The 27,054-nt window shown below is 49.8% G+C and overlaps 2 protein-coding genes across 2 annotated transcripts in view; both read left to right on the top strand.

Moving 5' to 3' along the window:
- Window positions 1-18,904, top strand: part of LOC119699141 — a 63,134-nt gene extending 44,230 nt beyond the window's left edge. Inside the window, exons 10-23 of the mRNA XM_038132189.1 lie at window positions 4,292-4,506; window positions 5,353-5,513; window positions 5,980-6,026; window positions 8,397-8,611; window positions 9,457-9,617; window positions 10,084-10,130; window positions 10,784-10,998; window positions 12,532-12,692; window positions 13,156-13,202; window positions 14,432-14,653; window positions 16,035-16,123; window positions 17,077-17,224; window positions 18,334-18,495; window positions 18,843-18,904. Of these exons, the coding sequence (XP_037988117.1) occupies window positions 4,292-4,506; window positions 5,353-5,513; window positions 5,980-6,026; window positions 8,397-8,611; window positions 9,457-9,617; window positions 10,084-10,130; window positions 10,784-10,998; window positions 12,532-12,692; window positions 13,156-13,202; window positions 14,432-14,653; window positions 16,035-16,123; window positions 17,077-17,224; window positions 18,334-18,495; window positions 18,843-18,904 (1,952 nt within the window). The remainder of the gene's footprint in view (window positions 1-4,291; window positions 4,507-5,352; window positions 5,514-5,979; window positions 6,027-8,396; window positions 8,612-9,456; window positions 9,618-10,083; window positions 10,131-10,783; window positions 10,999-12,531; window positions 12,693-13,155; window positions 13,203-14,431; window positions 14,654-16,034; window positions 16,124-17,076; window positions 17,225-18,333; window positions 18,496-18,842) is intronic.
- Window positions 18,905-19,056: 152 nt separating this feature from the next.
- Window positions 19,057-25,019, top strand: LOC119699140 (TOG array regulator of axonemal microtubules protein 2-like). The gene is made up of 5 exons (XM_038132188.1): window positions 19,057-19,353; window positions 20,988-21,093; window positions 21,838-22,073; window positions 23,571-23,723; window positions 24,878-25,019. The coding sequence occupies exons 1-5, from the start codon at window positions 19,145-19,147 to the stop codon at window positions 25,017-25,019; spliced, it is 846 nt and encodes a 281-aa protein (XP_037988116.1). The 5' UTR covers window positions 19,057-19,144.
- Window positions 25,020-27,054: the final 2,035 nt, after the last annotated feature.

The following is a 27,054-nucleotide window of genomic DNA, read 5'->3' as shown; positions in this document are numbered from 1 at the left end:
CGAAGATGGACTTTATTGGAAAAGGAAAGACCACTGAAGGAAAAGGTGAGGATAGAGGGGAGCTGAAAGGCTGGAGCCAGATGGAAAAAAATCCCCGCAGATTTCAGGGAAAACTGGTGCATGGTGGTCAGTGCTGGCTCAGTGTCAGAGTAGGTGGCTGACAGCTACAGATGGTACTGCAAGGACACCCATGGCATCGCAGCATTGTCTCATTAGTTTACGCTGCTTTCTCCTTTCTGACACTGGCCAAATCCCTCATACTGTCAGCCAGGACAGGGACTGGGGCCACAGCTGACCCCAAATTGGACATGGTCATGAGATGCAAGTCCTGTTGCTTTCTCTGCCATCACAGTCGGGTCTCAGTACGGATAAGCTTCCCATTCTTCCTCTGCTTGCGGATCGGGTCCGACATTGAGGATGGTATTAGGGTGCTATAGAAACACCAATAAGACCTGCCTCCTTGCAGTGAGGTCTTTGTGATTTTCCAAAGGACCAGTCACAGCTGTTTGGGTTTTCCATGTGGATTTGCAGAAGGCCAGCCTCCAGAAGGAATCTTTTTCCCCTCTTACCAATGGTGCCTTCCATCCTTCCCTTCAGACTTGCTAACTCAATACTGCTCAGGGCAATTAAACATAGGCTAGTTCCCTGAAAAAAAGAAAAACTAAAAAATTGTCGCAAAAATTTAACAAACCCTTGCGTGTCACACCCATGAGATGTGTTGATGACAGGGGTGGGAGTTCACCAAACCCACTTCTTCCCTTGTCTCAGATGTGACAATTGGAATGCTTTGTTATAATCCGTTCTGTATAAAATGTATTTAAATTCATTTCACTTCCTTGACGGGCTCAGTGAGCTGTCCCAGAGCCCAGTCCCTGGGAGTGTTCTCCAGTGGTGCAGTGAAAATTCCTCCAGTGTGAAGTGTTGAGTGGCAGGAGCTGGAGTGGTTCCTTGGGGCCCTAGAAATGCTGTGCAGGAAAAGAAAACATTCCTCTCCATCCTGCCCATGCCCCATATCTCCCTGCAGCCTTTCTAGTGTCAAAATGAGTAGAGAAAAGGAAGGCATTTAGCATGAAATGAGAAATGTTCCCACTCCTTCTGCCTGCTTTTGGAGGAGAATAGCGTTCCTTGGGGTAGTTTCTGAGCAGAACCCTATGAGATGTGAAGGAGATTGATGGACATTGCCTGGTTTTGCACTGGCAGAAATAGGGAAACCTCCGGTGATAGAAAGGCCTTTTGACTTTTCCAATGAAGGAGCAGGAGACTTGCAAATGGCTGCAGCCTAGGCAGGGTGTGAGTTGGTCATCCTCTGACAGCACAAGCCCACAGCCACCTAGGGCAGGTTCCCAAGGCCAAATCTCTTCCCTGTGTTTCTCTGCCTGTGTCAGTGTTGCAGGCGGAGGCTGGGGGAGGAGATGCCTTCTGCCTTGTCCCTGTCCCTGCCCTTGCCTGATCCCTGAAGAGTGGAATGGTGCCAGACAAAATGCAGTCTCTGGGGCATCTGGGACAAGGGATGCTTTCAAGTCGAAAGCCTCAGTGACACTGTTGTTGTTCCTTTGGCATCTCTGGGTGTGTAATGATAGGAGAGATTGAAGAAATCATTGTGCTGATGCAGAAAAAGGGATCAGATCCCCTGGTTCCTTGGCTCAGGGTTAGTTCTGCCAAATCCAGGGTGTGGCCTGTTTGGAATGACTCCTTCGTTGCTGATCTGCAGCTGCAATGCTTCATGCAGTTAAGGAGAAGTCTTGGTCATTGAAGAAGTTGAAATTTTTTTCTGGATAAGTTCTGGACTAGGAATGACTAATGTCAATCATCCTTACCTATCTCTCTTTTATTAATGACTGGGACATTTTACAGAGGGAAAGAATTCCTGTTTTAAGACAGGTATTCCTCTCATAGTGCTTGGATTCCCCATGGTTTTACACTCTGTGAAACCATGTAAATAATTAGTTCTCTTCCTTCCAACAGTTCAGTTGGAGAGTATTTCAGAAGGACATGGCCTCCACTCTTTCCATTAAGAAAAATTGGAATTGACAGTATTAACCAAGATCAGGAATGTTTTGAGGCAGATGATGTTTATGTTGGGTTTGGGTGTCTCTGCAATAAAGAAAGCAGGAAGTAAACCCCTGGAACAATGAAGTCGAACAAAGGAGGATCGTTTGGATGGTCAGTTTGTTGCCAACAGCTCTCGGCCAACTGAATTCTGGGGCATCTACTGGGGAGTGCAAAGCTGCTTTTACTTCCACCACGCGGTGCCATTGTTTGTGAGCCAGCACTTTGTTTGATGGGAAGAGAATGCATAAACATCCCACACCAACAAGCTGCAAGCCAGAACTGAGTGGGAATTACAGAATGAAAGGCCTTGAAAAGTAGCTTTGGAAAGGGTCCACATGCTAGAGAGTGTGAACCCCTCAGGCCTGGCCAGGCTGGGCTTAGGGCCGGCTGCCCTTGGGAAGGGAGTGGAAGGGGATGGAGTTGGGGTGGGGCTTTGCAGTCATGGGAACGAGAGAAGCATGGCCAGCATGTCACAAAGGGGCAGCCCCAGGCTGGGCTGGTGAAGGCTGGGGTTGACACGGCCACAGCGGCAGCAGACGCGTCTGGCTCTGCCTCTGTGTGCCAAACGCTGGCGATTGGAGTCACCCGACCTTGCTCTAAGGCTGGGTACCAAGCTCCCGTCGCTGTGAACTCTGAGAGTGATCCCAGATTCAAACCCAGATACTTCTGCTGGACAGAAGCATGGGTTCGAAGATGGACTTTACTGGAAAAGGAAAGACCACTGAAGGAAAAGGTGAGGATAGAGGGGAGCTGAAAGGCTGGAGCCAGATGGAAAAAAATCCCCGCAGATTTCAGGGAAAACTGGTGCATGGTGGTCAGTGCTGGCTCTGTGTCAGAGTAGGTGGCTGACAGCTACAGATGGTACTGCAAGGACACCCAGGGCATCGCAGCATTGTCTCATTAGTTTACGCTGCTTTCTCCTTTCTGACACTGGCCAAATCCCTCATACTGTCAGCCAGGACAGGGAGTGTGGCCACAGCTGACCCCAAACTGGACATGGTCATGAGATGCAAGTCCTGTTGCTTTCTCTGCCGTCACTGTCGGGTCTCAGTACGGATAAGCTTCCCGTTCTTCCTCTGCTTGCGGATCGAGTCCAACATTGAGGATGGTATTAGGGTGCTATAGAAACACCAATAAGGCCTGCCTGGTGGCTGAAGAGTCTTTGTGTGTTACTATAGGGCACAAAATGAACGACACGCACACTGCTGTTCTTAAGGATAAGAAAAAAAAGGGGAACCTTTATTTTGTGACTCCAGCATTTACAGTTTTCCAAAAGTGACAGTGGATTTTGGAGGGTGACAGTGCCACCTCTGCAATGACACTGGACAAACTAACAGTCCATCAAATTTCTCCTCTTCAATGAAAGAATTTAAAACAAGGAGGTATTTACAGAAAGTTTGTGAAAAAGTGCATTACAAGAATGTAAACATCAGAAGGCTTAGAAAATCTTAAAAAATCAGGGTGACATTTGTGATTGTCAGAACTACAAGTCACAGCTGTGTGGGTTTTCCCTGTGGATTTGCTGAAGACCAGCCTCCAGAAGGAATCTTTGTTTCCCTCCTACATTTGGAGCCTTCCATCCTTCCCCTCAGACTTGCTAAGTCAATAGTGCTCAGAGGAATTGACCACAGGCTAGTCCCAGGAAAAAAAAACAACAAAGAAATTGTCCCAAAAATTAAAAAACCCCTGAGGTCCACACCCATGAGATGTGTTGATGACGGAGGTGGGAGCTGACCAAACCTACTTCTTGCCTTGTGAGCATGGCTCAGCCTCACACAGAGGTGATGGTGGAGCTGGGCCACTCTCTGTTGGGAGGAAGGGTCTTGTGGCAGCCCAGAGAGGCTGTGCACATTGGCAGGGAAGAGTTGTGCCCTGCATGTGTCCCCTGCAAGGAGCTGTGCTGCTGCCAGTGCCCCGTGCAGCTGTAGGGCTGCTCAGCTGTGGGGCAGGGAGAGGAGCAGGAGGGTGCATGTGCAGCTGAGGCATTCCTGGAGAGCACAGGGCTCTGGGCTCCCTGCTGTCCCAGGGCAGCCCAGAGGCCAGGCTGTTCCTGTGGGAGCTCCAGGGAAGTGGCTCAGGGTGTTCCCCATGGCCTGCTTCATGTGTCTGCCAGGAGGAGCATGCTTCCCTGTGCAGCTGTTTAGAAGTTTCCAAGGAATCTGTCCCATGAAATATGGAGCTTGAGATGCTTTAGGTTTGCATTGCGGGCTCTGATACATTTTGTGTCTCCACTTTGCAGGCCTGACTGGCTACCCTCTGGCCAAGAGGTTTTCCCTGGCAAGTCCCTCCATGCTCCTTCCCTCCAAGCCGCTGCCTCCCATCCAGAGGAGCTCTCCTGCTGCCATGCCAAGCAAGATGTTCCACGGAGAGCAGGAGACTGGGAAACGTGGCAGCAGCTTTGAAGAGCAGGGTGGAAAGAGCGAGGAGCTCAATTCAGAGGGAAAAGGAATTAAGGTAAGGAGATCAAGCAATGTCCAGTGTGGTAAATTTTCATTTGATATGCTGTTGGCAGAGCTCTGAGACCTCTTCCCTGACAGGAACTGACCCTTTCAGTGAAGTTTTTACAGGTCCTGGTTTGGCTCTTTAGCTGGGCCAGAAATGATGGGATACTAAGCATGGGTGTGCATCTGCCCCTGCTGCCTCCAGCCCCATTGGTGGCCATTGGCATGGGGACCCTGGAGCAAGCGGGGCAGGCAGAGAGCTTGCAGAGAGCAGCAGGGCAGGGAGCTGTGCTGAACTTCCTCAATGCCAGTGAGCATGAGGTGATGGATGTGTGGGAGCTGGAGAGCAGCGAGCATCCCGAGAGCTCAGCAGCATCTGGGCTCCAAGGCTGCTGGGGAACTGTAGGAGGGAAGGGCAGCAGCAGAAGAAGGGAGGGGCTTGAGCAAAGCAGGTGTTGACATGGCTTAGAATGGCTTTGTGGGGACATGGCTGGAGATGAGCCCTGGCTGTGAGGCACCTTAGGGTCAGGGAGAGAACAGTGATCTCAAGCCACTGCCATGCCATCCAGAAGGTCAGTGGAGGCAGTGGTGCCCCAGAATATTTTCATGTCAAACATGTGGATGCCAGCTGGGAATGCAGTCACATTTCCAGGGAAGTGAGAAGGCATGCAGAGTTCACATATGTGTGCCATGGTCTCTCCCTCACCAGTTCCCTTTTTATTCCCCATCCTGTGCCAATCTGCTCCATCAGTTTGACTTGTTTATTAATACCAGGTCCCAGCTGAGGGCTTTTCCAAATAATCTTGAGGCATGAATGGGGGCAAGGCTTGATCTGAGCACTGTGTTCTATTCTTTCCAGACCTCCTTGCCGTATTCCAGCGGTGGGGAAATGAAGAAGGGGTCATTTGGAAAATCTATGATCCCCGTAATATGCAAGGCCGGACGTCCCCGTGTTGGCAGCGCTGCAGGGTCTCTGCGAAGCTCTCTCCTGGTAGACTTTAAGGAGTCCCGGGAGATGAGGTAAGCCAAGGGGTCTGCTGCTCCAGTGTGTGCTGTTCACCTCACTCTTCCCATCTCCTGTGGTGATTTTCCACAGTCAACTGTCCCATGTATTTTGGCAAACCTCTGTGTATTCAGCATGTGGCCCATCGATGATGATCCAGCACAATGTCAAACCCAAGAGCAATGCCCCAAGAGCAGAGGTGGTGGTGGGGAAGAGGAGGCAGGGCTTCAAAGCACCTCAGGATGGGTTCCCATCTGGACTTGGCTATTATTTCAGCCAGAGCTTGGCCAGCTCAGTGTGACTCCAGCAACTGAAAAGTTAAGGACAATGAATCATCTTTTCATCCTGTTGGGTTTATGTGTTGGATTTCAGCCTTCATCAGAGTGACCATGCTAAGGAGGTTTTCCTCCTTTCATGGCGCGTCCATTTCCTCCCTTCTCTTTCTGCCTCCTCATATGTTCTTTTCTCCTCTGTTTTCTCCAGGCAAGGATCCAGCAGCACAAGCCAAGAGAAGACACTGGAACATGCAGGTAGGTACAGGGCATGTCTGTCCTAAAATGACCTTCCTAGTCTTGACTCTGAGGTGACAATTGGGAAGCTTGTTTAAAATGCAATCGTTTGAAATTTTCTTTAAATTCATTTCACTTCCTTGACGGGCTCAGTGAGCTGTCCCAGAGCCCAGTCCCTGGGAGTGTTCTCCAGTGGTGCAGTGAAAATTCCTCCAGTGTGAAGTGTTGAGTGGCAGGAGCTGGAGTGGTTCCTTGGGGCCCTAGAAATGCTGTGCAGGAAAAGAAAACATTCCTCTCCATCCTGCCCATGCCCCATATCTCCCTGCAGCCTTTCTAGTGTCAAAATGAGTAGAGAAAGGGAAGGCATTTAGCATGAAATGAGAAATGTTCCCACTCCTTCTGCCTGCTTTTGGAGGAGAAAACTTTTCCTTGGGGTAGTTTCTGAGCTGAGCCTTTTGAAATGTGAAGGAGATTGATGGACATTGCCTGGTTTTGCACTGGCAGAAATAGGGAAACCTCCGGTGATAGAAAGGCCTTTTGATTTTTCCAGTGAAGGAGCAGGAGACTTCCAAATGGATGCAGGCCAGGCAGGGTGTGAGTTGGTCATCCTCTGACAGCACAAGCCCACAGCCACCTAGGGCAGGTTCCCAATGCCAAATCTCTTCCCTGTGTTTCTCTGCCTGTGTCAGTGTTGCAGGCTGAGGCTGGGGGAGGAGATGCCTTCTGCCTTGTCCCTGTCCCTGCCTTGCCTGATCCCTGAAGAGTGGAATGGTGCCAAACAAATGCAGTCTCTGGGGCATCTGGGACAGGGAATGCTTTCAAGTTGAAAGCCTCAGTGACACTGTTGTTGTTCCTTTGGCATCTCTGGGTGTGTAATGATAGGAGAGATTGAAGAAATCATTGTGCTGATGCAGAAAAAGGGATCAGATCCCCTGGTTCCTTGGCGATCAGATCCCCTGGTTCCTTGGCTCAGGGTTAGTTCTGCCAAATCCGGGGTATGGCCTGTTTGGAATGACTCCTTCGTTGCTGATCTGCAGCTGCAATGCTTCATGCAGTTAAGGAGTAGTATTGGTCATTGAAGAAGTTGAAATTTTTTCTGGATTAATTCTGGACTAGAATTGACATATCTCATGAAACCTTGACTGTTGTGGTTTAATAAATGGTCTGGCTGTTCTACAGGTAGAAAGTACCACAGATTCAAGAACTGCCTTCTTTTTACGATCTGACCTATGTCCGTTCAATTAAAAAAAAATAGAATTGTTATGTAGTGACATAATCAGAAATGTTTGGAAGCAAGTCATGTTTGTGTGAGGTTTGGGTCAATGCATGAACGAAAGAAAGCAGGGGAAAAAACGCAAGGGGCAATGAAGCTGAGCAAAGGCAGAATGTTTGAAATCAAATTTGTTCTCAACATATTTAGGTGCTAGAATGCTGGGGATAGGTAAGGGGAGTGCAAACTTTCTTTTATTCCTAACATGGGCTGTCACTGTTCTTGTGCCAGCATTCCTTTGTTGTGAAGAGAAATGGAATGAGTTTGGAACCAACCAAAGCCAACCGAGAACTGAGTGGGAGTTACAGAAACAAAGGCCATGAAGACTAGCTTTGGAAAGCAAATACTTCCTAGGTGTAATTGTCAAAATCTGGAGACCTCTGTGGATTGTCAAAAGTTGAGAAGGAAAGGGATTTCAACGTAATGGATAGGCAGGGAGCAACACATAAGCAAAGCTGTAGAAGCTTTCTCTCATGGCTTGCCAGCTCCATAGAGTTCAGAGGAATTCGAGTGAGGCTAGTTTCATGAAATATAAAACCAGAGCGATCTTCTGAATAGCAAAAAGCCCCTTGGGTGCCTCATCCATGAGATGGATTAATTGTATAGGTGGGAGTTCACGTAACTCACTTCTTGCCTTGTGAGCATGGCTCAGCCTCACACAGAGGTGATGGTGGAGCTGGGCCACTCTCTGTTGGGAGGAAGGGTCTTGTGGCAGCCCAGAGAGGCTGTGCACATTGGCAGGGAAGAGTTGTGCCCTGCATGTGCCCCCTGCAAGGAGCTGTGCTGCTGCCAATGCCCCGTGCAGCTGTAGGGCTGCTCAGCTGTGGGGCAGGGAGAGGAGCAGGAGGGTGCATGTGCAGCTGAGGCATTCCTGGAGAGCACCGGCCTCTGGGCTCCCTGCTGTCCCAGGGCAGCCCAGAGGCCAGGCTGTTCCTGTGGGAGCTCTGGGAAGTGGCTCAGGGTGTTCCCCATGACCTGCTTCATGTGTCTGCCAGGAGGAGCATGCTTCCCTGTGCAGCTGTTTAGAAGTTTCCAGGAAGTCTGTCCCATGAAATATGGAGCTTGAGATGCTTTAGGTTTGCATTGCGGGCTCTGATACATTTTGTGTCTCCACTTTGCAGGCCTGACTGGCTACCCTCTTGCCAAGAGGTTTTCCCTGGCAAGTCCCTCCATGCTCCTTCCCTCCAAGCCGCTGCCTCCCATCCAGAGGAGCTCTCCTGCTGCCATGCCAAGCAAGATGTTCCACGGAGAGCAGGAGACTGGGAAACGTGGCAGCAGCTTTGAAGAGCAGGGTGGAAAGAGCGAGGAGCTCAATTCAGAGGGAAAAGGAATTAAGGTAAGGAGATCAAGCAATGTCCAGTGTGGTAAATTTTCATTTGATGTGCTGTTGGCAGAGCTCTGAGACCTCTTCCCTGACAGGAACTGACCCTTTCAGTGAAGTTTGAACAGGTCCTGGTTTGGCTCTTTAGCTGGGCCAGAAATGATGGGATACTAAGCATGGGTGTGCATCTGCCCCTGCTGCCTTCAGCCCCATTCCTGGCCATGGCGTGGTGGCCCTGGAGCAAGTGGGGCAGGCAGAGAGCTTGCAGAGAGCAGCAGGGCAGGCAGCTGTGCTGAACTTCCTCAATGCCAGTGAGCATGAGGTGATGGATGTGTGGGAGCTGGAGAGCAGCGAGCATCCCGAGAGCTCAGCAGCATCTGGGCTCCAAGGCTGCTGGGGAACTGTAGGAGGGAAGGGCAGCAGCAGCAGAAGGGAGGGGCTTGAGAAAGCAGGGGTTGACATCCTGCAGAGTGGCTTTGAGGGGACATGGCTGGAGATGAGCCCCTGGCTGTGAGGCACCTTAGGGTCAGGGAGAGAACAGAGATCTCAAGGCACTGCCATGCCATCCAGAAGGCCAGTGGAGGCAGTAGCACCCCAGAACATCTTCATGTCAAACATGTGGATGCCAGCTGGGAATGCAGTCACATTTCCAGGGAAGTGAGAAGGCATGGAGAGCTCACATATGTGTGCCATGGTCTCTCCCTCACCAGTTCCCTTTTTATTCCCCATCCTGTGCCAATCTGCTCCATCAGTTTGACTTGTTTATTAATACCAGGTCCCAGCTGAGGGCTTTTCCAAATAATCTTGAGGCATGAATGGGGGCAAGGCTTGATCTGAGCACTGTGTTCTATTCTTTCCAGACCTCCTTGCCGTATTCCAGCGGTGGGGAAATGAAGAAGGGGTCATTTGGAAAATCTATGATCCCAGTAATATGCAAGGCTGGACGTCCCCGTGTTGGCAGTGCTGCAGGGTCTCTGCGAAGCTCTCTCCTGGTAGACTTTAAGGAGTCCCGGGAGATGAGGTAAGCCAAGGGGTCTGCTGCTCCAGTGTGTGCTGTTCACCTCACTCTTCCCATCTCCTGTGGTGATTTTCCACAGTCAGCTGTCCCATGTATTTTGGCAAACCTCTGTGTATTCAGCATGTGGCCCATCAATGATGATCCAGCACAATGTCAAACCCAAGAGCAATGCCCCAAGAGCAGAGGTGGTGGTGGGGAAGAGGAGGCAGGGCTTCAAAGCACCTCAGGATGGGTTCCCATCTGGACTTGGCTATTATTTCAGCCAGAGCTTGGCCAGCTCTGTGTGACTCCAGCAACTGAAAGCTGAGGAACAATTAATCAGCTTTGCATCCTGTTGGGTTTATATGTTGCATTTCCGCCTTCACCAGAGTGACCATGCTAGGAAGGTTTTCCTCCTTTCATGGTACAGTCATTCCCTCCCTTCTCCTTCTACCTCCTCATATGTTCTTTTGTCCTGCATTTTCTCCAGGCCAAGATCCAGCAGCACAAGCCAAGAGAAGACGTTGGAACATGAAGGTAGGTAGAGGGCATGTCTGTCCTAAAATGACCTTCCTAGTCTTGACTCTGAGGTGACAATTGGGAAGCTTTTTTGAAATGCAATCGTTTGAAAATTTCTTTAAATTCATTTCAATTCATTGACGGGCTCAGTGGACTGTCCCAGAGCCCAGTCCCTGGGAGTGTTCTCCAGTGGTGCAGTGAAAATTCCTCCAGTGTGAAGTGTTGAGTGGCAGGAGCTGGACCTTGGGGCCCTAGAAAATGCTGTGCAGGAAAAGGAAACATTCCTCTCCATCCTGCCCATGCCTCTTATCTCCCTGCAGCCTTTCTAGTGTCCAAATGAGTAGCGAAAAGGAAGGCATTTAGCATGAAATGAGAAATGTTCCCACTCCTTCCTCCTGCATTTGAAGAAGAAGCCCTTTCTTTGGGGTAGTTTCTGAGCTGAACCCTTTGATATGTGAAGGAGATTGATGGATATTACCTGGTTTTGCACTGGCAGAAATAGGGAAACCTCCCGTGATAGAAATGCCTTTTGACTTTTCCAATGAAGGAGCAGGAGACTTGCAAATGGCTGCAGCCTAGGCAGGGTGTGAGTTGGTGATCCTGTAATGATGACTTTAGAGGCTTTTGATTTCCTTTGTGGACTCTGTTACATTTGTGTCTTCACTTTGCAGATCTGACTGGCTACAGTATTTACAAGAATCTTCCTCCTAGATGTCCCTCTTCACTCCTTCCCACCAAGCCCTTGCCTCCCATCCGAGAGAGCTCTTCCTCTATCAAGCCAAGCAAGATGGATGATGGAGAGAAAGACAAAGGGCAAACTAGCACTGGCTACAATGATGTCAGAAGAAGCAGCCAGGAGCAGAGTCCAGAGGGAAAAGGACATAAGGTAAGGAGATCAAGCTAAGTCCTGTGTGGTAGATTTTCCATTGATGGGCTGTAGGCAGAGCTTGGAGACCTTTTCCTGTGCTGTGAGCTCAGGGAAGCAGCTGAGGCAAGGAAGAGCTCAGCTGGACACTGCGCCTCTTTGCAATGGATGTCTTTGCAATGGGTGTGTAGTGCAGACTTCATGTCCTCAGCATGTATCAATAGCAGGAGAGGTCTTGGAGTGGTTTGTGGGCTCTGTTGTGGTTCCCTGTCTGTCTTATTGCTGAGAAAACAGCAGCAAGCAGTCAGAGCAACTGAAGTTGTCCTGTCTGGAAAAGCAATCCTTCTCCATTTAGTAACCTGTATGTATTTGTGAAGCATCTCTATGTCTTGGTGGTGTTTTCTGACAGCTGTGTCTGCTTTGGATGGAAAAAGGTGTTTGCTGGAACCTGCAAGCCAGGTTGTCTCAGCTTTTGAGTTGTACAGCCATGGCCCCTGCACAGTTGTCTCTGATGCTATTTCCAGACTGCATCATCTTTTGGAGAGTTGTGTGCTCTGGCATGGCTTTGTCCAGAGGGAAGGGCTGGGAGGTGGCCATGGGGAGAGCAGCCCAGAGCCCAGGCACACGATTGCCTTTGCAGCAGGCCCAGGACCTGCACTTGTTTTGGGTTTGCCGTGGGGTGCAGGAGAAGGCAGATGAACAACAGCTTTGGTGGACAGAAAGTCCAATCACAGGCTAGGCTGCTTGATTTCAGCCTCACAAAGAAAGGGCCCAATGTATCCGTGACAGGAACTGACCCTTTCAGTGAAGTTTGAACAGGTCCTGGTTTGGCTCTTTAGCTGGGCCAGAAATGATGGGATACTAAGCATGGGTGTGCATCTGCCCCTGCTGCCTTCAGCCCCATTCCTGGCCATGGCATGGGGGCCCTGGAGCAAGTGGGGCAGACAGAGAGCTTGCAGAGAGCAGCAGGGCAGGGAGCTGTGCTGAACTTCCTCAATGCCAGTGAGCATGAGGTGATGGATGTGTGGGAGCTGGAGAGCAGCGAGCATCCCGAGAGCTCAGCAGCATCTGGGCTCCAAGGCTGCTGGGGAACTGTAGGAGGGAAGGGCAGCAGCAGCAGAAGGGAGGGGCTTGAGAAAAGCAGGGGTTGACATCCTGCAGAGTGGCTTTGTGGGGACATGGCTGGAGATGAGCCCTGGCTGTGAGGTACCTTAGGGTCAGGGAGAGAACAGAGATCTCAAGCCACTGCCATGCCATCCAGAAGGTCAGTGGAGGCAGTGGCGCCCCAGAACATCTTCATGTCAAATGTGGATGCCAGCTGGGAATGCAGCCCCACTTGAAAAGGAGTGAGCAGGAGGGGAGAGGTGTGAATTGGGTGCCATGGTCTCTCCCTCACCAGTTCCCTTTCTATTCCCCAACCTTTGCCAATCTGCTACATCAGTTTGACCTGTTTGTTCCTGCCAGGTCCCAGTTGAGGGCATATGTAAATGTCTTGAGTCATCAAATGGGCAAGGGTACATGATTGATCTGAGGGCTGTGTTCTACTCTTTCCAGGCTTCCTTGCTGTATTCCAGTGGTGGGGAAATGAAGAAGGTGTCACTGGGACTGCCTTTGATCCCCCCAATACGCAAGGCAGGAAGTCTCCCTGTTGACAGTGCTGCAGGGTCTCTGTGCAGCTCTCCCCAGCTGGATTTCCAGGAGTCCCGGGAGATGAGGTAAGCCAAGGGGTCTGCTGCTCCAGTGTGTGCTGTTCACCTCACTCTTCCCATCTCCTGTGGTGATTTTGCAGTCAGCTGTCCCATGTATTTAGGCAAACCTCTGTGTATTCGGCATGTGGCCCATCAATGATGATCCAGCACAATGTCAAACCCAAGAGCAATGCCCCAAGAGCAGAGGTGGTGGTGGGGAAGAGGAGGCAGGGCTTCAAAGCACCTCAGGATGGGTTCCCATCTGGACTTGGCTATTATTTCAGCCAGAGCTTGGCCAGCTCTGTGTGACTCCAGCAACTGAAAGCTGAAGAACAATTAATCAGCTTTGCATCCTCTTGGGTTTATATGTTGCATTTCCGCCTTCATCAGAGTGACCATGCTAGGAAGGTTTTCCTCCTTTCATGATACGGCCATTTCCTCCCTTCTCTTTCTACCTCCTCATATGTTTTTTCTCCTCTGTTTTCTCCAGGCAAGGATCCAGCAGCACAAGCCAAGAGAAGACCTCTGAACATGCAGGTAGGTATAGGGCATTTCTGACCAAAAATGACCTTTCTAGTCTTGACTCTGAGGTGACAATTGGGAAGCTTTTTTAAAACGCATTTTTTGAAAATTTCTCTAAATTCATTTCAATTCTTTGATGGCCTCAGTGGACTCTTAGTGTAATGATAGGAAAGATGAGACTTAAAAACAATTCTGCTGATTCAGAAAAAGGGGGCAGATCGCCTGGTCCATTTGCTCAAGGTTATTTCTGCCAAATCCTGGGTTTGGCTCCCTTGGAATGACTCCTTATTTGCTGATATGCTGCTGGAATGGTTAATGCAGCTAGGGAGAAGTCTTACTCAGTAAGTAAGGTGAATGACTTATGTCATTCGTCCTTTCCTGTCTAACTTTTATTTCTGACCCGAGCATTCTGCAGGGTGAAAGAATCCAGTTTTGAGACAGGCATTCCTCTCATAGTGCTTGGCTGCCACATGATTTTATCCCCTGTGAAGCCATGTTGGGAATTAGTTCTCTTAGTTCAAACAGCTCTGCTGGGGGGTCTTTCAGAATGACCGGTCATCAGCTATTGCCATTAAGGACATTTGGAACTGTCAGTATTAGCAAGGTCAGCACTGTTTTGAGATAGGTCTTGTTTGTTTGGGTTTGGGTGTCTCTGCTGAAAGGAAAGCAGAGAATAAAGCCCTGGAACAAGTAAGTAGAGCAAAAGAGGAACTTTTGGATGAGCACTTTGTGCCCTACAAACACAGGCTCACTGAATATTGGGCACATCTAATGGGGAAAGCAAAGCTGCTTTTGTGTCTAACATGTGGTGCCATAGTTTGTGTCCCAGAAGTTCCTTTGTTGTAAAGAGTAATATAAAGAATCCCCCAAACTGCAAAACCCGACCTAGAATTGAGTGGGAAATACAAAAACGAAGGCTTTGAAAACTACTTTTGAAAACAATTACTTCCTTACCAGAGTCAGACTCTAGAGAGCACTGTGCATTCCCAACTGTTTGGAAGGAAAGATCCTGTAGTAGTGGGGAGGCAATGGGCACCACATGAAGTACTAGAGCTCTTCTCTCTTGGCTTGCCAGCTCCATATTGTTCAGAGAAATTCAACTGATGCTAGTTTCATGAAAAATAAACAACCAAGCAATCTTTCCAGTAACTAAAACACACTTTGAATTCCTCACCCATTAGAAGGGCTGATTCTAAAGGCGTGCATTCAATTAACTCACTTCTTCTCTTGGACCTGGTCGACAGCTTCTTCTGAATCTACAACAAAAACCCAGAGAAAGAAGGAAAAGAGCTCTCAGTGTAAGACAGGACCTGGGATGCCTCTGTTCCCAAGGGAACTCACGGACCCCTTCAGCTTGGAGATTCAAGTGCCGGGCGCTGGCCTTGGGAATGGAGGTCTCAGCTCCCAGCCGGCTCAGGGGGCCTTGGCCCAGGAGCCCCAGGAGCATGGCTCAGCCTCACAAAAAGGTAAGGTGGGGGCTGGGCCACTCTCTGTTGGGAGGAAGGGTCTTGTGGCTGCCCAGAGAGGCTGTGCACATTGGCAGGGAAGAGTTGTGCCCTGCATGTGTCCCCTGCAAGGAGCTGTGCTGCTGCCAGTGCCCCCTGCAGCTGTAGGGCTGCTCAGCTGTGGGGCAGGGAGAGAAGCAGGAGGGTGCATGTGCAGCTGAGGCATTCCTGGAGAGCACCGGCCTCTGGGCTCCCTGCTGTCCCAGGGCAGCCCAGAGGCCAGGCTGTTCCTGTGGGAGCTCTGGGGAAGTGGCTCAGGGTTTTCTCCTGGCCTGCCTCAAGTGTCTGCCAGGAGGAGCATGTTTGCCTGTGCAGCTATTTTAAAAGTTTCCAGGAAATGTGTCCCATGAAATATGGAGCTTGAGATGCTTTAGGTTTGCGTTGCAGCCTCTGTTACATTTTGTGTGTCCATTTTGCAGGCCTGACTGTCTGCCATGGTCCCAAGGAGGTTACCCTGGGATCTGTATTTCCCTGCCGTCTTCCCAGAGGCTCCTACCCTCCAAGGCCTTGCCTTCCATCCAGAATTGCTCTTCTTCATCAAAGCCCATATCTTACGCTTCTCTATTACTAAATTGGCCATTCTGCATGGGGCAAAAAAATCCGGATTTACGAAGTTGTTTTTTTCTACTTTGTTGCCACATGATTGAATCCTCTGTGAAGCTGTTCTTCTGAATGATTAGTTCTCAGAATTTGAACAGCTCTGTTGGAGACTATTCCAGAATGAGCTCCATTGTCCTAGTTGCATTAAGAAAATCAACCACTAGTCAGGCTGGCCCGAAAGTTGCCCAGTCTCATGCAGTTTAGAAGGAAAATCCTTGGGGAAAATGAATTCTCTAGTGTCAAGAAGACAATTCACATTTGGGTATCACTCCGGCAACCCGAGGCTTTTTTTTGAATGTCCTCTAAAATATTCCAACCGAGAAGAAAATGCTGCTCTAAATGCATCCAGGTATTAGAACCCAGGACTTCTTTTAGGAACCGGAAAGAAGACGTTTACTAAAATCAGCATGAATAAGGGCAGAGAAGAATCACTGTCAAGAGCAATCTCCATCTCTGTCCTTCTCTATCAGACACAGAGGCTGTCTCCAGCATGCAGGGGCTGAGGCCTTTGTCATGCAGCAGGTTTCAGTCTGCTGGCCAACAGAGTAATGTCATGTCTGCTGCCAGTAGCCCATCCCTTGGGAGAGGGTCTAGGCATTGTACCGTGCTGCTCTCAATCCCAATCTCTGTGTCTTAGGAGAGCTCTGCAATCTGGAACCTGTCTTGCCTGTTGCGCAGCATGGCATTTTTGGGGGCTTGAAGTCTGCCAGAGATTTATAGGAACCTTTGCTTCCATTCCCAGGCCTCCCACTGAGCCAGGCCAAGGAGACAGACCATCCCAGCAGTGCTGGTCTTACGAGGGACAAAGAGCTGAGGGCCAGCTCTGCAAAGGTAAGGGCTAAGGACAGGGATGAGCAGACTACCTTGCCAGTGGCTGTTTAGTGCTGGGCCCAAAATGTCCCTGAAAATCATAATCTTCCATTCCTTGGGGAATTGGGGTTCTCTTGGGAATATATTTGACAGCTACAGGGCAATTGCTTGGCCATTTCCAGTGGTGCCAAGGTCACTGGCTTGGAGATGTTGCTAAGGTGATGCCAGAAGCATTCTAGAAGTGCAAAGGCTGTTTTAGAGAAGTTCTGAATGGCAGAGCAAGCTTCACATCAGTGAAGGTGGGCAAAGTGCATCCTTGGCAGCAGAGAAGCAAAGATTCTAATGTTGAGTGTAAGCAAGGCTGCCAAATAAAATGGGAGACTTTGATTGTTCCTGGTTACCCTTGTGGCTGTATCTCACAGGCCTCTCATTCTCAAGTTTTCTGCTCATGAATATCAATGCTTTTGCAAGTTGTTTTCACGGGACTCCTCCTTTTGCTCTGCTGGTCTCAGAGACCAAGTCCTTCAGAGCTGAGTCCTTCAGAAGGCAGGAAGTGACAAACAGCTGCAATTCCTTGCCATCAGTGTTAAGCAACAGCTCATTAGCCCTCCTTGCTGGCTGTTGCACATGATTTTCATTCTCCTGCCATGGCCTGTAGGAACTGAACTGCCTGCTCACTGTCATGTGAGCTCTTCATCTGTCTTGGAGCACTCCTATGAGTTTCATGCTTCAAGCAGGGCTTCCTGACATAGGCTGTGGTTGCAGTAGTGGAAGGTTGTGGCAGTGAAGTGTTCCACCCCACTGTGTGTAATTGCCAAGGTGAGGATGGGAGACATTCCTCTGAAACTATTGGAATGTCTATGGAGCTGCATGGAAGCCTGTGGAACTCTCTGGACTCTGTGCTCCTGGTGGGATGCTGTGTGTGGTTTGTGTGTCTCTGCTTACAGTCTGTGCTGTATTTCCATTGCACCTAGGTGCGTGCTACATTGTGCAAGTTGGCTCCAAAGAGCTCAGCGTGGAAGGAAATGGAGCTTTTGGTAAAAGAGCTGAAGAGGAGACAAAAGGAAACATCCTTGAAGCTTCTCCCACAGACAGTTGAGCCTGGGGATGCAGCTGAAGCAAGTAAGTGGTGGCTACACTTGTGGTGGTCCTTCTTGACCACTTGCTTGCCCTTTGCACAATGTTGCAATCAGACTGGGGGGCTGTTCCGCTTGCATCTGAGTGGAAGCTTGCGCTAGGATTTAATTCTGTTTCCCAAAGAAAAATACAGAGGCATGAAGTGTCTTGCCAATGGCCTCACTCAGTCAGTAAGAGAATATCAGCTTCCCAACTTTACCTCAAAAGTCTTTCAGAGTAGAAAACTCTGTCTTGCAAAGTACACTGGGGCTTCAGACTCTCTCCTGGAGAGCAGCCTCCAGGGAAGGTGAGGCCAAAAGAATGCTTTTCAACCGGGGTGCAACCTGGAAGAAACAAAATTCACATTCTTCTGATGAAGACTCCAGAGACCCCTCTCCTGCCGCTCCCTGCTGAGGAGCTGGCACTGTAGAGCTGTGCTGAAGCCCCAGCCAGTGCTTCTGTTGTAGCCCCAGGAGCAAGCAGCGTTCCCGACTGCATCCCGGCTGAGGGGCTCTGGCTGCAGGGCTGTGAGCACTGCCCGAGGGCGGCAGCAGGGCCCTCAGGAGGCAGCGCTCAGCCCGAGGGCATCACACAAGGTTATCTGCACTTTCTTCTGGTAACTTTCCCTGCCAGCCTGTGGAACAGGAGAACAAAAGCAAAGCAGTATTGGGTTTTTCTTGTTTCTCAGGAAAAACATCACTGCAGTTTGCTTTTAAGCTAGAAGAGGGTAGATTTAGATTAGATATTAGGGAGAATTTGTTTTTAAAGGAAGGGGATGAAAAGCTGCCCAGATTTGCCCAGAGAAGCTGCTGTTGGGCTATCCTTGAAGGTGTTCAAGGCCAGCTTACATGGGGTTCTGAGGAACCTGATCTAGATGAGGATGTCCCTGTGCACAGGGGTTGGACTAGATGGTGGTTAGAGGCGCCTTCCAACCCCTACTCTTCTAGGATTCTGGGATTCTGTGATCACTATCCCATGTTTGTGTGCCATTGTTATACTTGAAGATCTTTGAGATAACAAAGAGATGTTACTCAGCTCCAGCAACTTTTCTGGCCCTTTCCATTGTCACCCTGTCCAGCACCCTCCACTGACAAGCTTCTCTTTGGTCCCTGCAGCCTTTAGCCTCCCGCCTGTCGCTGGCACAGCTCCTAGTGTGCAGAGAAAACACCCTGGTAGTGCCATGAAGAAAACAGTCGTCAGAAAGCAGGACAACGTGCCACTGCTGCCCAGTACGCCCACCCTCCCTGGGGATGACAGCTTCCCACGCAACTCCTCAGGTAAGCCTGCCCTGTGGCAGCTTTTTCCTGCAGGGGTTTGTCTTTGCACAAGGGGCACAAACTGCCTCCTGCCTCAGGCAGCACAGCTGGCATCTTGGGTCCGTGGTCTGTCCTGAAAATGAGCAGCAAATCTACTTTGGAGTTACTCCAGCTAGATAGTCTAGAGCATTTGAAGTCAATGGAAACAGAGGTCATGAGTGAAGGGTCGGGTGTGGCTGTTCCCTGGTCCTTGCTCCATGGGGATCGAGCTGGGCCCAGCAGGGTGGGTTGTTCAGGCTTGGCTTGGTGCTGTTGCGAGGCAGGTGCAGGTCTTTCCTCAGGGAGCTGCAGAGTGCCCCTGTCCTCAGGGCTGGGAGAAATCCGGGTGCTGAGACAGGAGAGGCAGCTGAGGGGTTCCCTCCTGGGGTAGCCAGTCCTGCTGTCGGCACTGTCGGGCAGGGAGTGGGAGCTCTGCGGCCTCAGGAAGCTGCTGCTGGCTGTGGCAGCTGTGGCACTTGGGAGCTGGCGCTGTGGGGGCAATTGTCAGGTTTAGCCTGGAGCTGTGCCCAGCTGGGGGAGGCTGGGAGCAAGCAAGGAGCCCTAGGAGCCAGACAGCAGGGAAGTCTCTGAGCCAGTGGCAGTGTGTGCCACATGGAGCCCTGGCTGGGAGATGGGGCTGCAGGCCGCTGCATGGCGGGGTGCCTTGCCCGCGGCTGCAGCGCCCATGGCCGACCCTCTCCCTACAGTGACCTCGCAGACGGCCACTGGTGCCAAGCGCCGAGAGGAGCCGCTGCGTGGGCACGGGCAGAAGGACAGAGCCTTTTCAAACCCACAGCAGTCCTTGCAGGAGGCGCTCACCATGCTCGGCAGCGATGACTGGTAAGAAAGGCCCCGTTCCCTCTGTGTCCCTCTCAGCGTTCAGGTCTGTTAGAAGCGTGTCTTGCTAGTGCCTCTGAGCCCCGAGAGCCCAGAGGGCCAAAGGGCTCTGGGGAAACCACTGCAGAGCCGTGAGAGCATAAAGATTGGAGAGCAGCCTTTGCTTGGCCTTGCTGTGCAGCAGTGCTGCAGCTGCAGCAGGTCCCTGCTGTTTCCTTGCTTTGCCTGCTGCTCCATGGAGCTGCAAAGGAAATGTTGAGGGAGGAGAGAAAGCTGTGGGCCGAGATGATTTGCTGGCTGAAGGCAGAAGCGGGATGGCAGCAGTTTTGAGTGTTGAGATTTGGGTGCCTTGGGCCACTGGCCCAGTGGGACTGAGTAAGATTCCTTCCTGCTGACAGCAATGGCAGGGACTCCTGCATGCGAGTCCCAGAAGCAGCTCCAGGGAGCTCCTCTTTTTGACAAATGGACTGAGTTGTGCATTTTCAAGTCCCTCAGCATGCCATTACTCCTGAAGGGCTCATGGCAGAAGAGAAGGGAAAAGAAATCAAATTCTCTAGGAATCTTGCACTTTGGGCATTCAACTTTTCCTTCTCACTGCTTCATATGGGCCTGAGATGTTTTGTCAACACTCACAATGTGTCCCAAAATTCTACACAGACAGAAGGAGCCCCAGAAGCGATAACCCTGTAAATGTTAGGTGATATTGCTTGCCTTTTTGATGTCTGGGTTAGTTAGCATCCACTCCCTGGTGGCTGCTTCATTCTCGCAGGGATAAGCATGAAAAATTTTCCATGATACATTTCCTTTGCTTTGCCCTTTGTCTTCTGCTTTCTCTTCCCCATTTCTCTTGGTGCCCTGTGAGGTGCAGAGAGCTTCTGCAGGTGTGGGGGGTCCTGATGACACTCAGGGGTGCCCGTGGGATCGGTCACCAGCCCTGTGCTGCAGCCCTGATGCCTCACATACCTTCCTGAGGCTGAGGGCCGGCACAAAGCAAGTGCTGAGAGAGGGAGTTGTTTGCAACTTTTAAGTAACATGTTGCTGCTGTGAGGGTTGTCATAGGTAGGAGTGTTCTGGGAAAAGCCAGAGTTTCAACAGTTTTTGCCCAGGTGTGGAATCTTAATCTTCTGGGACACATCCTGCTGCCTTTTTGGGGAATGTGTGAGGTGGAGTGGAGTGGGTGACACACAGGTGTAGATTGTAGAATGGAATCACTCAGCTCCAGAGTGGCAGTGCAGAGTCTCAGTGCTGAACTGCCTGCTGGGGCTGACAAAGGAGGAAAATGTCCCAGTAACAGCCCAATGGGACGTGTCTCAGGCACAGGTCCAGAGAGATGACAAGAAACAGCAGCATGGCCAGGCCTCACAGCTTCTAGGAAGCCGTGACTGAGGGACTTAATACCAGAGATTTTCAGAAAGGCCCCAAATGAAGACTCTGAAAGCCCCCTATTTGCCTTGTGGGTTTGTGTATGCTTTTGAGAGCCACAGCACCCTGTGGCAATGTGTTCCACGATTTTATCAAGTACTCCTTGAAAAGCACCTCCCATGGTTTGACTGAGCTGCCAGCCTGGTCATTTCAGAGGGTGCTGCCTAGGTCTTGGGTAGAGAGAAAAATCAATCTTTGTGGCACTTGCCTTTCAGGGAACAGAAGAAGAAGGGACTCTTAAACATCACACACCTGGCTGAGTCCCATTCTGAAGTCCTGCTTTGTCGGCTTCGTGAGATTTGCTTGGCAGTTACCAGCGAGGTGAGAACATTGCTCTGAATTGTGCCCCATACTTCATGCCCGGCTTGTAGAGTGGATATGTGCTTGTTCATCTCCATGTGTGCTCAGGGACTGTCTTCATTTCTGGTTTTAGACCTTCTATTTCTAATGTCTCTCAGCTATCTGCAGGATCTGTGTGTACGTGCAGCTGTATTTACTGGCAGGTGGCGTATCTGACACTTGTCTTTGACTGTGGTGCCATTATAATGCAGGGCAGAAACGGAGACACTAATGACATTGTATGCCAGAGTCCCAATCTCTGCCCAAGCTGTAATTGAACACTGCAAATGAGTCTGTAGACCTGAGCCTGTGTTTTCTGTTTCCTGTCTGAGTGCTTCAACTACAGGTGTTGCTTTTTGGAACAGGAGTACCTGACTGTTTTATTTTTCTGACTTGTGCTTTATGGTTTGAAAGCATCCCTTGCTTTAATTTGCTTCTTTGTGTTTCAAATCAAAGGGCCTAAAATCAAAGCAGCTGACATTCTAGAGAGTTTAAGTAGAACACTTGAGTGAAACATATTTTTTTTTTGCCTGCAGTAAGCAGGTGTGGGGCCAGAAATTGGTGCCAGAGTGAGTGCCTTTGTGTGCTTGGGCTCCTCTGCTCTTCCAGTGCTTTTCTGTTCCTCTCTACACAGTGGGACCTGTTGTGATTTCCTGGGAGTTTTGTCTAAGGAAACTGGTTTTCTTTTCAAGGTGATTCTTATGTTTCCCCTCATGACTTCCCCAGGTGACCAACCTGAGGTCCAAGGTGTCGTGCTCTGCAATTGTCACTCTGGGAGATCTCTTTGCCATCTTGAGGAAGGACATGGACTCCGAGGCGGATGAGGTTGCTGCGGTCCTTCTCCACATGGTGTGGAACTCCCCAGAGTTTATTCAGAAGGCAGCCTGTCAGAGCCTGGGGATGATGGTCGAGAACGTGACTCCTGCACGAGCAATGACTGTTCTCATGGACAGGGGAGTCAAGTAGGTTCTTCTTCTTTTAGTGATATTCTTCAGCTTCCAGTGTGTGGGCAGGGGAAGGGATGAGAGAGAGAATGGGAATGCTGGGAGGGAAGGGTCCTGTATCCTGCCTCTTCTGTGGACTCAGTGACTTGATTCTCCCATCAACCTCATTTCTTTCCCCTTGTCACCTATTGCTGCCCTCCTGCAGCCCATTAGGTGACAGAATCACAGAACTGTAGAATATGGGGAGTTGGAAGGGGCCCGTGAGGACCATGGAGTCCAGCTCCTGGCCTTGCACAGAACGACCCAAGGGTCACACCGTGTGCCTGAGATTGTTGTCCAAATGCTTCTTCAACTCTGTCAGGCTTGGTGCTGTGACCACTGCCCTGGGGAGCCTGTTGCAGGGCCCAAGCACCCTCTGGGTGAAAAACGTTTTCCTGATATCCAAACTAAAGCTCCTGTGACTCAGTTTCCTGCTGCTTCCTGGAGTTCTCCCAGTCTGTGAGAGTTTCCTAGACGTGGTGAAGGGTGGGGAAGTGCAAGTGCCTGCAAGGGCTAAAGATAGAGCCTTGTGCTTTTGTGGGAAGAGGGACAATTGCAGGTGCAGCTGTGAGCTCTGTTGCATATTTCACAGCGCTAACCACAGAAGCCCTGGGGAAAACCATGTATCCTCATGATGCCATAAACTTGAGAAATGAGGAGAGTCCTTGCTGGGCCATGGAGCACATGGGGACAATGTGCTGGGTGCAGCTGCTGCCAAAAGGAGTCTTGTGTGACTGTCCTGGCCTCAGAGCTCTACTTTCTATCCAACCTGATGTTTCATGTTAGCCTTGAGAGGATGAATCACTTTCCAGGCACCTTCACAGGCCGAGTGCCATGGGACAGCTGAAGCAAATGCTGCCTTAAGTGTTGGTGCTGGGCCTGATAGCTCCCAAGAGACAGTCTCTAGAGTAGGACAACCTGGCTAAACTGACTGCCACCCTTTCCTCAGCTTTGCAATAGTGTAAAATGCTCAGATGTATCCCTTGCCACGCTTTACAAAAGAAACAGGCGGCATTGGTGGTTATTCTGCAACTTCATGGCCCACAGCGTGTTTTCCCGGCATTTGTTTTTTCCCTGAGGTCTGTAGATTTGGGAATCAATGGGTGGAAAGAGCCTCATCCTGCTGCAGCTCTGTGTACTGGGTGCCCTCTGATGGGTCAGCATGAATTGTCCTTAATTTCTAAATAATTCATATGTGATCTATCACTTTAATCTTTCTCCGAGTAAGTTTTGGGAAAGGAATTGTGTATCAGATAGCGCAGGGAGACTGAATTCTTCCCTCTTCCCTGCCGGCAGTCCTTGTGTACAATGCTAATTTAGTGTTTATCTGAGGACAGAAGCTTCTGCAGGTGTCTGAAGCTGCAGGGAGAACCCAGGCTCCTTGCCCCAGCAAGGACAGGGAGCAGGCTCTGGCCAAGGCCTGTGCTGCTGCTGCTCCTTCTCCCTGTGCCCCAGGGTTTGCTCTCTCCTTCCCAGGAGCCGCTACGTGCAGGTGCGGAAGTGTGCGGCCGAACTGCTCCTGTCCTTGATGGAGAAAATGGGAGTCACGAAGCTCGCAGGCACACCCAGGGCTGAGAGGCTGGCAGAGGTGGCAGGGACGCTTGCTCAGGACTGTCACAAGGACACAAGGTAATGAGCTTCATTTCACCTCCAAAACCAGGAGAACCCTTTTGTGTTTGGCTTGAAAGGTAAAACCACACAAGAGTGGAAACTCAAGGAAATAAGAAGTGACCTCACTGTGTGGATAAGGGTTATCAAATCATGGAATGTGCTGAGCTGGAAGGGACCCATGCGGGTCATCAAGTCCAGCTCCTGGCCATGTGCAGGAGAGCCCAAGAGTCACTTCATGTGCCTGAGAGCATTGTGCAAACGCTTCTTGAGCTCTGTCAGGCTTGGTGCTGTGACCGCTGCTCTGGGTTGCCTGGGGGAATGACTGCACTGGGTAACCTGAGGCTGGCCAGCGAGAAGGAGCATTGCCAATTTCCTGTGACTCGAAGGATTCTTTACTGAGATCCAAAGAGCTCCGATTAGCCAGTCCAACAGTTTGGATTGGCCTTAGGTGCACAAGAGAAAGCCAAAGTGCTGGCTAATGTCCACCACTGCAGGATCCCAAACATCTAGTTCATATTAACCGAAGACTTCCCTAGAAATATCTCCGAGGTCTTTAGGCAACACCTTCAGTCTTTCTAAACCTCTTCTGCAGATTTCTAGAATGCTGTTTTCTGTGGCTCACTGACCTCCAAATTTCTTCTTGAAGAAAACTGTGCTTTCCTCGTGGCAAAATCCCCCCAAACCACCAAAATCCCCTTCCTCTGATGATGAAATTCCCATTAATAGCTGCCAAGAACATCAGAACAACCAGCTGCCCCTGTGCATACATGTAGTATAGAATAATCAAAAGAAAGGATGAGGTGTTTTGTCCTGGCTTTCCTGCCAGTTAAAGAAAGGTAAATTACTGTGCAGTGGCAGCAGGACACAGCTAGTAGGCTCTGACAACAAAGCAGATGCGTTCTGCTTGTTCTCTGGGATCCTTTGATCCCACAGAAGCACACCCCAGTTTCAGAGAGAAATGGTATTTTTCTCTTGCCCCACATTCTCCTCTTGCCTCTTGTGTTCAGCTGGCAGCACTGTGCAGTGTCAGAGGTAAATCTCCTTCTTTGTTGAGTAGGTAGGATGCAATGCTTGCAATCTTCATGCAAGGATTGCACCTGATGAGTTTAAGGCATCAGCCTCTCCTGTTAACACTCTTCCTTTGTTCACTTTTCTTTTGTTTCCTTCCTTAGGCATTATGGACAGGAGATGGTGAAGATGTTACTGACCCATCAAAAATTTAAAAAGCTTCTGGAACAAGCTCTTTCCACACATGACCTGGAAGATATCCTGAGAAGAATTAAGAAGAAAGTAAGTGCTTGGCAGGAGAAATAGCTCCTTCGTGCAAGTATTGGCACTACTAATATGAGATCAAACATGCCCAATGGCTCTTTATCTCATTCCTCCTCTGCTGAATCATTTGGCTCCTGGGAATGAGCTGTTAATCCTCAGCCTGCTCATCTGCAGACCACAGAGGAACTGTTATTATTAGGGAAAAAGTGGGGTTTTGAATACCTTGAATATGGGTCACAAAGAGGAAAGGGAAAGAGGAGCAAAAGGGTTTACACTCACGTGTCAGGCCTCCACCACACTCTCCCTACTCTGCCCCCAGTGAAGCAATTAAGTGACAATAGTGCTCCTGAAGATAACAGAGTCATGGCAAAAGAGACTGGAAGTAGTAGTGCCAAGGGAATGTCCCAATATACAAAAGATGTCCAGGTCAATCCTAGTTACTACAATTACTGTCTGTCTTTTGGGAATACTGCCCTGCTGTCAAGCCCTGTGGAGCTGGAAGAAGCTTGGTGAATTCAGCAGCATCCAGTGGAAAATCATTTGTTTGGTTGGGGGGGATATTGTTCTTTTTATTTACATTACAGAAGGGAGTGTGTCTTTGTGCAGGAGCAGGGAGAGTAAGCGCTGAACCAATTCTACTTCCAACACAATGGGCCAACCCCCAAAGAGTCCAATTTTTTCTGGTGCTTCCTTTAAGACCACTCCTTGCCTATCAGTTTGCATTATTCCCATTTATGCTCAAGACGAATGAATTTGGGATTTTAGACTGCTGCTCAGTATGGTAGCATCCATAACCTGCCTTGGGCTATTGAAAACAAAGAGCTGGCATCACTGAATCTGTGGTCTGTTTCTTTCTGTAAGTTAGGAAATGTTTCCCTAAGCCTTGGTAGCAATGATCCTGGTTCTGACTTGTGTTTCAAAGATAGAATTTTCTATTTTATATTCTAAAGATAAATGGGGTTTCTTTATGTCTTTGTAGGGGATGGAAAACCAGAAGGGTGAACGCCCACCTGTCAAGGAGCCGGTGGAGGAGAGGAACGATGGCCCGAAGGAGCCCCAGGCCACATTGCCTTCAAGCAAACGGTACTGAGCACTTTTGTCAGATGTGACCAAGCACAGACAAGCTTTACATGCCTCTTCCTCAGGCAAATCTTTCTGGTGGAGATGACCAGGGCCACAGATTGTTTCCTTTCCCTACAAATGCTCTGGGATAAAAAATGTCTACTTCTGCATTGTGTTGAACACAACTTCTCTGCAGGGCTTTCCACAAAAATTGGGTGACAAAAAGACACCCATTGGTTGCAGCTCAGACGATCCAGGGCAGTGGCAAGGGCAGTGCTGTGGAGGCTAGGAGAGGGCAAAGTCTCTGCTGCCTGACTTGAGACAAGTAAATTCAACCAGGGTTTTGTTTTTTTCCTCCAAGTGGAGTCAGATGGGTGTTTCAATGAGAAGTCCCAGTCTAGAAGCAAGATGCCATTCCCCAAAGAAGCAGTTCCTATCCATGTGGTTTGGCCTGGCTGATTCATGGTTTTCTTAGCCTCAAACAGTACCAAGTTTGAGTAGTAAGGAGCAAGGCAATTCCTGAGCCGTTTTGGTCAAGAGGGGTCTCAATGTGGACTTTTTGTCTTGATATTCCTGTACTTCATATAGTTTGCTTGATGGGCAGCATGTTTGGTTTATTTCCCCCTGTGCTGCAATCAGCATTTAAGACAGGAATTTGGTCCTTGCTGTCTCTTCATGCCACTGGCAGAGCTACTTGCTCCTCTGATAACAGAGGGAATTTATTTAGCTCTGTCATGCTCAGCGGTGGCAGGAAAGTGACCACATGCCTTAGGAGCATGGCTAGCATCTTCCCATGCTCATGGAAGAGACAGGTTGATCCATGAGGATTATTGCCAGTGGATTTGTTAAGCTGTGCATCTGGTCTCTAGGGAAGCAAATGAAATGTGAGTGTAGTTCTGGCATGTCTGGCTTCCGTTTCTATCTCTGTTACTGATTTTCTGGATCCTTCAGAGATGCCCCTGTTCATCTGTTCAGATGCATCTGGGCTACTTTTCTGGATTGTCATGCCTGGGTG

Source organism: Motacilla alba, chromosome 3, assembly GCF_015832195.1.
Source record: "Motacilla alba alba isolate MOTALB_02 chromosome 3, Motacilla_alba_V1.0_pri, whole genome shotgun sequence".
In the NCBI taxonomy this organism is placed as follows: Eukaryota; Metazoa; Chordata; class Aves; order Passeriformes; family Motacillidae; genus Motacilla; species Motacilla alba.
Note: the sequence above shows the minus strand (reverse complement) of the source record. Positions and strands in the feature narration are given on the sequence as shown.